This window comes from Helicoverpa zea, chromosome 13 (assembly GCF_022581195.2).
Source record: "Helicoverpa zea isolate HzStark_Cry1AcR chromosome 13, ilHelZeax1.1, whole genome shotgun sequence".
NCBI lineage: Eukaryota > Metazoa > Arthropoda > Insecta > Lepidoptera > Noctuidae > Helicoverpa > Helicoverpa zea.
This window is the reverse complement of record NC_061464.1, coordinates 12,388,873-12,399,673: the sequence shown is the minus strand read 5'-3', so window position 1 is coordinate 12,399,673 and position 10,801 is coordinate 12,388,873. Positions and strand designations below refer to the sequence as shown.

Here is a 10,801-nt window from a genome sequence, read left to right as displayed (position 1 = left end):
GATTCGGAGTTTTTGATTCAATTCTATACTTATGACTATCGTAGTGCCATTTCAATTAAATTTTTATCAATAAGGTTTATAAAATAAGTCTTATACACGTTTTAAATAAAACATCCAGGAATTGTTATTGTTTGAACAAAAATATTTTTTATTCATTTTTCTAATTCTATGTAATAAGTATAAAATACTTGGTTTTATTAAAGAAAAATATGTATACAGCAAATATATTCTTTGATTTACATAATTATAATTTCATTGTACAATTTAGAGAGAATATGTTTAAATAGTCTTAATTTCAAGGTGGATTAGTTTACGTTAAAAAATAGTCAGTAGATACAACATTGTCTTATAGTTTACATAGATGTCACCCAAAACACAAGCAAAATTGTATAAAAAATATGTAAATGAAATCTAGCTTAGGTTCCAAGAAACCATAGATAAAATTGGTATCAGGGCGGGAAGAAGAAGATTTACAGAATTTTCAGCATTTTCAAAATCACTGATTAACAATAAACTCAATGAACATGACATCGTTTTTAACATATTCGAACTTATCGAGACTTGTGTGTGGTATGAAGATGTACTGTCGTTTCATCTGCGTGACGGTCTTATCGAGTTGTTCCGAAGACTTGCGGCTGTCGTCTTCTGCGTCGTCATAGTCGTGACGCTTGGAGGATGACTTGCGACGAAGCTGCAGGGATTTTACTATGTCCATGGCCTGCAGAAATAAGGGATAGTTGCAAAGCCTTCAAAAGGGTCTGGGTAAAATTCTTTAGATAGTTGTGGATCAGAAATCACAAAATATTTTTATTAATCAGGCAACTTAGGGTGTAGGAGTGATGCAATTGTTGTGATTTATAACTCGTTGACTCTTTCAGAAGTACCTATTGTGGCGTGCTAGTGATTGATACCTGTACCTTTCATAAGAATGTAAGGGTTTGAACCTGACAGTTAAGACAAGTAAGGAGTACCAATGACACTTGAGGGCGTTAGAAGTCCAAGGTATGTACTTTTAAAATGCTTTTTTTTGAACACCACTTACTTTCTCCGTATTAGAGGAGACAGAAGTGGGATTATAAGCAACCCTTCTTGACGGGAGTGAAGAAAAAGATCCAGACTACGAGTTCAAAAGCAAACATCCCTTTCAGTGTTCCCTAGCTTTATTTCCTCACCTGGGTCCTATTATTAGGTTGGTCTTTGAGCACGATATTAACGCTGAAGTCGCAGGGCCAGTCCAGCAGCGCATCGTAGGGCCCGGCCACGAGGCGGACTGTCGACGTGATGTGACGACCCTTCCACTTGCCGATACCATTTAAATTAAGCTCTGCCTGCAAGGAAATATGTCTTTAATGACGACCTTTGTCAGTTGTAATGGGGTCTAGACATTTGCTATATAATTGCCTCTGTTGCAAAGGCTATGAATTTACATGACTTCCGAGATTATAGTTCGGCCGCTCAGAGAATGCGTTTCTGACACATCGCGATTGAACTGACGACGTAACTTTGTAATGGCGTTGCAGTACGATAAAAATATTTTTGCTGGTTGTTTATCGTTTTAACAATTGTTGAGCATTAAAACAACATTATTATATCAATAATAATCAATGAATGTTGTAATTTTGTGCCAAATTGAGTGTCAAATAACTTGGTAAACAATATTTTTCTAAATCTATACTGCGCTATTACAAGGTTATGTCAGCGCTTTATATTTGTAGTGCTGTGCTAAAAATAACAGGCAAGTATCGTAATCTGTTCTGGTTGATGGTTCTTATACAGTTATACTTATAATATAAAATAATACTTTTTGTTTTTCTTTTTAAGAATTTGAAAATAATGGACTATAGGATAACTTTTATGAAATATAAAAATAAAAGTATGATCAAACTGAACGCGCGAAAGAAAGTAGCATTTTTATATTTAGGTTGAAATTGGTAACCCCAAATGGCATCATGGGCCGTCATTTTGTGACGCTAAATAGTCGTTTGTTGTCGTTTCGTGCGCTAAGACTAAGTGCCCTGCCTCATTAGGACGCCAATGACGACGTCGCCGGCTACGTATCCAAGCAGTTAGTATTGAAATGTATGGAACGTCGCAACGTCGCCAAATTGGAGGCGTGGCCACGAGCTACAGTTCCCTATGTGGCTTCTGGCTACCGTGGCAACTTGGCGACGCGACGTGGCCACAGTAGCCACTATAATGTACACGGTAAAGCGCACCTCCCTCACACAGTCGCCAATGTGGTCGCCAATTAGCTTGCAATTTCTTGAGCGACGACGTAAACAATTGACTGTCGAGACGCCATGGCCACTCGACTTGGCGACATTTGGATGCCAGAAGTAGCCAGACCTGTGCCGCTTGCGACGTCGCCATGGCGTCCCAGTGAGGTAGAGCTCTAAAAACCTGATTTTGGAAGGTTTTGACCGAGATATCAGGATTGATTCTGTTATTGATAATACCTAATATAATTATACACGTAGGCGAAGATGATGATGAAGACACCACCTCCTCAAGCGAATCGGAGTCTGATTAATATTCTGTACGCACATTCAATTCAATGTACTTACTTTATTGCATAGAAATACAGATTGTAACTTTGTAACAAAGAATAAATAAAACGATTTTATTATATGAATATTACCTTTTTTTGGTTTCCACTTAAATAACTAAAATATAAATTTTAAATGATTCCGCCAATTTAAAACGAAAATAATCTTAAAATAATGCGGCGGTTTATTTTGGGGGAACGGTAACGAACTCAGTGTTATGTTGTGCCCATCACTAGTCCTGACTAACTGATAGGTGTCAGGAACGCATTCTCTGAACGGCCGAACTATAGTTTGGTCTCCGGTAAGAAATTTTAGATCCCTCATCCAATGTTGTTTGTTGTCCATCCCTTGTTTAATTGACTTTTCCGAATTTACAGAAGAGGACTTCTCATCTATTTATATTACATAATTTTTCGATCTTACCTTCAAAGTGTATCCATATTTGCTGGTCCTGAATATAGGACTGGTCAGTACCGTGTCGTTCTCTTTCGCGTCCTTCATTCGCTCTAGGAAGCGGTCTATCCTCCATATGAAATGACCTGGATGATGGGAATGTGTTAAATTCAAAGACTGAAGATATTTGGCCAGATTTAATTCCGAAAATTAAACTGTATTCAAGAGAGAATCAGAGCCTGATCTGATTATATTCTTATCTATAATTTACATGAGGTTTCTTTGCAGATTTTTAGGCCCGTATGATATAATAAGAATACTAGTGTCAAGATAGGAAACCGACCCCAACATAGTTGGGAAAAGGGCTCGGAGGATGATGACTAGTGACAAGATAGGCTAAATATTTTAGAGTCTATAGTATTTTAGATTTAAGTAAATACTACAAGATTGGGAATATTGACCACGATTGGTACATCCACGTTTTAGCCATTAGGCTATTACTACCCACAATACCTTCTTCAATATACTGACCATCATCAGTGCCCATCTCAGTCCTGTCGAAGCTGGCTCTAGCCTGGAAGTCAGCGAGCTCAGTGCGCAGCTTGTGGTAGGACTTGGTCAACGCCCGCAGGTCCCGCAGCACGGCGTCCACCTTGCTGGACTGCTCCGATACCTCTGCGCGAGCGTCGGCGGTAGCTACTTCTAGTACTGCTATGCGATCTATTGTCTGGAGTTCAAAAGGGTCGTTTTCAAGGATTTATCGAAACGGTGTATATTTCCGTTTAAAGGTTTTTTAGTCAATTTATTTCGCAGGTGCTTAATTTACATATTTATGAGATGGTAGCATGTCTATAAGAGTTAGATTTTAGGGATTTATTATTTTGGGCGCAATAAATTAGGTAGCAGTAATTAAGATACTAAAAGTTTTACCCTTCCGTTGCATGTAAGATTATACAGGATGTACTTGTTGTGAATTATAGGTACAAACAATTAAACCGAGACTTGAAACATAGGTATAAACCTGCTATTTATGTATATCTAGGTAGGATAACATTATTACAAATCCAAATGTATCATAGTTATACATCAGTCAAAACTGTATCAAACAAAAGTCCCTCACCGGTCTCTCAGTAGTGGTGGCCTGTAGCTGTGCCCTCAGGGCAGCTAGGTGAGCGAGCTGCTCGGAGGAGCGTCGCGCCTCCACGAGCTCGCTCTCTAACGCGGCGCGGTTCTCCGCGTTCCTCTCTCTCTCCTCTTCTACCGTCTGCTTTATGTAGCTTATCACCTCCTCTGGAAAATCGTACCAATAGAAAGTAGCGCTTGTTAAAACTTAGAAAAGTTCAGAATGCATTATTATATAAAACATCGTAATAATGTAAATCAGTTTAAAAAATTTACCACGTAAGACATCTCGCTTGGCATATGCACAGATTTGTCCAAAGCATTTAACACTGTCGCTACTGCTTCGTTACTTGTATAGATAAATTGACTTCACATAGTAACACGCTTAAGACAAAACAAATAAACTTTATACATCTTAACTAAGACTAGTATGACATATAGATAGTTCAAGTTTCTTGAAGTGACACTATCTCTCTCAATGGTGTGGGGATGCCACAAGGTAGTATACTTAGCCCTTCATTGTTCTCACCTAACTTGTTGACGGCTCGGATCCTGTTGTCATGCTGCGTCAAAGCTTGTTCCAAGAGTTCTCGCTCGTGCTGCTCGTGTACCAGGCTGCTCACTGTACTCTCTAGCCGCATCACTGTTTGTAACTGCTGGCTTTGTAGCTCCTGGGAAAAAAGTATGGGTACTTGGGTGAGTTTGGTGTAATCGTTTTAACGAGTATACGGAAGGACTGTGCTACGTGCATGTTCGTATAACCGTTCTATTATTATATGGCAATCGATTGTTCACTTCGAACATCCGACCAAAACAACGAACCACAGATTACTAAACAAAGACAAACTTAAATAAAAAAAAAAACTTTTTAAATTGGTTCACTCAAAAGGTCACACGCATGTCGGCTTTGGGAAAAAGCAGATAATGCTACTTCTGTATGTAACTGCATCTTATTTCAAGAATAGAACCTACTACCACATCCAATTATACTCCTTAACAAAATTACCTGCAAAGCCAACTGCACATTCGCCAGATCATGTTTGAACTGTGCAGCCCAATTAGCAGACCGTTCAGCCTCATCATCCACGGCAGCTCTAAGAGACACCAGGGTGGACAGGAAGTGCTGGCTGCGTTCCTCCACCAGCACTATCTTCGAACGAATGTTCTCCAGTTCTGTGGTTTGCACGTCACGGTGACCTGATTCTTCGGTTAGGACTAGTCTGAAATGTAAGGTATGATTTGATTGGTACGGTTGGTGAAATGTTTTACTTTGCCGAACATCTTTAGAGCGATGATGTTGGTTCTAAGTTCCAAACATATCTACCTGTTAGGTTCTATTTAGAGAGTTCATATGAGAGTACATAAAAAGAGTACATCAGAAGAGTACATAAGACAGTACATAAGAGATCACTTAAGGGGAGTACATAAGAGGAGTACAAAGAGAGCACATAAGAGAGTACCTAAGAGAAGTACAGAAGGGAGTACATAAGAGAGTACATGAAAGGAGTACATAAGAGATCACTTAAGAAAAGTACCTACATAAGAGGAGTACAAAGAGAGTACATAAGGGGACTACAGAAGGGAGTACATAAGAGAGTACATGAAAGGAGTACATAAGACAGTATATAAGAGATCTCTTAAGGGGAGTACATAAGAGGAGTACAAAGAGAGCACATAAGAGAGTACATGAAAGGAGTACATAAGAGAGTACATAGAGAAGTACATAAGGGGACTACAGAAGGGAGTACATAAGACAGTACATAAGGGGAGTACATAGGGGGCGTTTATAAGAGAGTATATAAAAGGACGTACTGTAAGTTGAGACTTTCTGCAGGACTTTCTTGTTGACTTATTCCAGATGTGAAAATGAAAACAAAGAATAACAAACTAAATTACATTCTTACTTGATAGAAGCGACTTCCTTCTCCAAGTAAGACACGCAGTCATCCAGGGGTACTTGGCGAGGCGACCACGTGTGGTTGGAGACGGGTGGCAGCGGCGGCGACGGCGCCGGGGCTGGCACGCTCACGTGACTTGAAGAGTTTCGCGTCTGCACGGTGAGGATTTGGAGTTAGTTTTAGCTTTTATTTGGTCAGGGGCGAAGGAATTTTATGGCAATTAAAATCTAGTACCTTAAAGGGCAAGCTTTTCCCTACTTTTCTTGCTTAAGTCACCCATTGAATTGTGTTATTAAGTTTAAGCTACGTAATTCTTAATTTATAATAATATACAAGGATTTCTGAAGATGATCTCAGCGCCAGCGCACCTACGTCAAATTATCTTCTAAAATTCTCTATTTGTTCAACATACAAATAACAAGATAATTTTACCTTCTCCATCTTGGGGCACTCCTTGACGTGTGTCTCCTTATGCTTCCTCTGGATCCATGCTCCGCATCGCAATGGACACTGTTCCAATATACTGCCGCACTGCTTCAAATGATTCTGTTAAAAATACAAGGACGAACTCACTAAAAGACGTTTTGGTCCTTCAATACAAAGTTTGGTCCTACGTGTCCCACTTTTCAGACTCTTATTGACTAACACCCACCATTTTCCTTTCTATGTACCAGGGCCGCGGTAACACGCGCGAACAGTCCCGCAGCCCTGGCAGTATGTGTCCCATTTTAAGAAAATACGTTTTTTAACGTAATTTGACAAAATATACGTACACCAAAATTATCATAAAAGTAAAACATGTCGAAGTGCACCACACGACTTGCTGAACTCAAACCAGATTACTAAATACTATTATTTTAGTAATTCAATAGCCATTCTTCGGCTACTTTTAAGAATGCATCGATCTATGTCATAAGTCCAAATAGCTAATTATTCTATGACATGTTATGCTCGAGGTCTCGGATTAGATTCACGGGTCGGGTCGTAGTTGCCTTACTTATGGGTTCAAGAAACTTTCACAAAGCAGCCCCTAGTATGGAAGCTGGTGATTAATACACCAATGCCTCGGAGAGCACCTTAATGTCGGTCCTGCGCCTCATCTCTCTCCGATCGCGTCAGATAACAGTCCCATATGAGAGTGAAGGAAAAGGGAGTGCACCTGCATCGGCATAAATGCTTGTACACTACAATATGTCCTGCGCAGTTGGCTGATCTACTTACATGAGAACAAGACAATCGCCGCCATTGTTTGTTTTAGATAGGTCATACATCGAAAAGGTTCGAGTTAGGTACTATTAGAGTGCGTTTAGACAGAACAAACAAATGATCCCACAGTTTCAGTATTAAATAAAACGAGCAAATACTTACTCGATGAACTATCTCTAGATTGGAACAAAATGCCAAAAAAACTGTCAAAGGGTACTCGCTCTAATACGTGGTTCATTTTGATTCAAAGGGCCCTTACCTCTGGCTAAGTCGTTAGTAGGCCTATGAAGTGGTTAACAACTAGGCAAGTAGGACACTTGTTGACAGACAAATGTGTTTCCGATACAATGATAAGAGCTTTTGATTAGAAATTGACTTCTGGTACAAGCTATTATTTATAGATTTATCATTTATGTATAGCAATTTATAACTGGTAAAGTTTTATCTACTTGCTACTTGTAACATACTGCCCATACCTAAATTATAAATTACGCGAACAAATTAATGTTCCCTGAAGAGTTTTTTTTTTTAAATCTCTGCGTCACTTAGGACCAATCGACAAAGGGCGCGTAATCCCTAGCTAGATATAAGCCGCTCCCGTTTTTACAATATTGACAATTTAATCATGTTTCAATAGCGCGATAGCGAATACCTCGCTAAGATCTTATCTGGAGAATGTGGTAAACCAATGTAACGTGTCGTCGATAGACGCCAATTCAAGGAAACTTATACAAACACAAGTTAATCACAATGTAGGGATTTGTTCAAGGAAACCAGTGTAAGGACGTCTAGACTTTTGTAACATGCTTTACGCCTGATCTTTCTCCGGAAGTTTCACGTTCCTCCTGAGGGAAGTACTACTGACTAAAAAGCAGTCTATAAGATTTGCCAAAATGTTATTCTGATGAATTCATTCAGCTGTTTGCGTTTGAAGAAGTACCCAACATACGCACAAACTTTCGCCTTTACAGTGTAAGTGTGATTGACATAATTTGGACCAGCTAATTTTGGTGAGAACCATAATACACAGTAAAGATTGGTTACCTGACACCACTCTAACCAAGGGGTATTTAGTTACCCGGATAACTGGGTTGAGGGGGTCAGATAGGGCAATCGTTCCTTGTAAAGCACTGGTACTCAACTACATCCAGTTAGACTGGACCCAAACATAGTTGGGAAAAGGCTCAGAGGATGATGAGAGATTGGTTACCTGTAGTTGTCCCATTTCAAACATTTCATTGCAGAAGTAACAGGGACTGTCCTTGGCCTTATTAGCAGGCCCATCCACGCTCTGCCCGTATCTGTTCAGGCTCATTTTGACCCTCAACTGTGTCCCCTCTTAGTGGAAGTTGGTTATTGATGTCATGATTGCTCCATATCTTCCCTGAAAGAAAATAAGAATGTTTATTGGGGTTGCATACAGTTTGATGCGAGAAAAATAAACACGTTACTTGTACCACAGATTACTTGTACTCTACTCTAACTGAAATATAAATATTTTGTTAATAAACGTAGGTTCGTATAGCGAATCGCAATATCTAATAGTTGATTGAAAGATGCAATAGGTACACATTAGGTACATACCTACTGGTAAAGTGGTAATATGTAATTATCAAAATACACAAAGATTTTATTTATTTTCTTCTACATACCTACAACAAGTAAACGCGTGAATGCACCCACGCGTGCATTTACTTCAAACATCAATAAGTGCACGTAATTCAATAACGTAGATACATATGGATGTCATAATTTTAATTATACCTAAACACTAAAGAATGTTATGATGATCAATCAATTTGACGGAACTCGCATTGATTCTTTTCGATTCCCGCACGTAGCAAAAAAAAGTTGTACCTAAGTTCGGTTATGTACGGAATTACGGAAGAATGTGTGTTTGCTTAATCGTCCTAGTCCCTAGAACTACTTTACCGAATATTCAATTATTTCAGTGTTAAATAGCCCACTTATTGTGTAAGTCTATGGACGCGGAGTTGCTAGTTCCTAAGTAAGTGGACATGAGTTAAACCGCTGGAGAAAGCTAGTTAATATATAGATATTTTTTTTGTATCTCATTTCTGGTGATATCCTTCAAATTGCTGATCTAAGTAAGTAGGAATTCGCGCACGCGCAATTGGTACATTTTAAACTAACTATCTAAGCAATTTCTGAATCTGGGTTAAATGTGAAGCTATGACTGTTTATTGGAATTTATACCTAGGTACTTAGTTCCACAATTTTCATCTTCAATCCTCCCACTTACTGCAATACTCATGAAACCATTCACGTAAAATCAAATGGATACCTAATTCTAATTAATATGTATGAAGGAACGTAGCAATTTTTATTACTTAGTTAATTAGATGACATCCAATTTGTATGTATAGTGTTTACTGTCATTGATTACTGGACCATTGATAGTACCTAACTATTTAAGTTCTAAAACCTTACAACCTTGCAAAGAAAAATTTACAAGGTTTCTTCTAATTCTAGCGATTACGTTATGGCGTGACTCAGGTCTACTAACTCATGAAAATATATACTTAAAATAGATAATATGTAAAAACCAAAATAAAGACTGAATTACCATCTTACCTTTTTAAATTTAAGTCAATCCAATAGTTGATATCCACACTTTCCTATCACAAATGTATTAAAAGAATTACACTTCTCACACCAGCACTGTTAAAATATAGCTAAACTTATTGACTAAATAATGTCAATGATAAAATTAACAATTTCCGAGCGCTTGATAATCAATCACTAACACAGCGTAATTAGAAAGAAAACAAAAGCGCGCGCAATAATTCAAACTTCGAACAGCTCAGCGATCAAACGTAAAGATTTTTTTTCTATTTTTTTTAATAAAAGGTCTTAACAAAAAGGTTGTATAGAACAGTTTCACAGTATTGTAATGCAGCTCGTCTCTTTGTCACTGAAATGAATCATTTTATCGTTATCGTTATCACTGATACATGATACGGGGCGTTGTTTGACGATGATAAGCTCGCAAATACTATATGATCAAATATTTTTATTGTGGGTCAAGGTGGATCGATCCGTGTCAATATTTATAGGTAAAATTAGATTAACTATTGGGAAAATAAAAAGAGTTTTCAAGGACACTTGAACCTCAATGTTTTAATTGCGTGAGTTCCGCAACCATTACTGACACCGTACAAAAAATATCGGTAATCGAATAAACAAAATGCGAAGAAAACAAAATAATTTGCGAGTGTACCGAAAACGCACCAAAGCAACTTGCGTATAAGTTGTGTATTTACGTCAATAGATGGCGTTGCTTGACATAGTTTCGATGAGATTATACAAAATTACCTAACAACTGTTCGACGTTCGTATTTTATAACTAAACACCTTTTTGCATATCAAAGCATATCGTGACACAATTTTGATACGAACCTCTTTTTGCATTCCACGGTAGGTTACCCTAAGACCCATGTTCACGGTGGCTTAGCCGTGAAAGTATGCGGACCACGGACGACCGGTTCGATTCCCGGCGCGTTACTCAATGCACAGATTTTGTGCTTATTGTTCTGCCATCTCCCTTACGTAATACTGTGATGATATTTGTACATTTGATATGAGAATTATTTATTTGGTAAGACGAAACCGGCT

General features: G+C 38.3%; 1 protein-coding gene across 1 annotated transcript; it reads right to left on the bottom strand.

Annotated features, from left to right (window-relative positions):
• Window positions 1-121: 121 nt before the first annotated feature.
• On the bottom strand, window positions 122-10,134 carry LOC124635591 (TNF receptor-associated factor 1). The gene is made up of 11 exons (XM_047171517.1): window positions 9,761-10,134; window positions 8,376-8,549; window positions 6,392-6,505; window positions 5,966-6,111; window positions 5,068-5,281; window positions 4,591-4,732; window positions 4,060-4,229; window positions 3,471-3,666; window positions 2,970-3,085; window positions 1,173-1,328; window positions 122-718 (listed from the first exon to the last, which is right to left on the bottom strand). The coding sequence occupies exons 2-11, from the start codon at window positions 8,478-8,480 to the stop codon at window positions 497-499; spliced, it is 1,581 nt and encodes a 526-aa protein (XP_047027473.1). The 5' UTR covers window positions 8,481-8,549; window positions 9,761-10,134; the 3' UTR covers window positions 122-496.
• Between the last annotated feature and the right edge of the window lie 667 nt (window positions 10,135-10,801).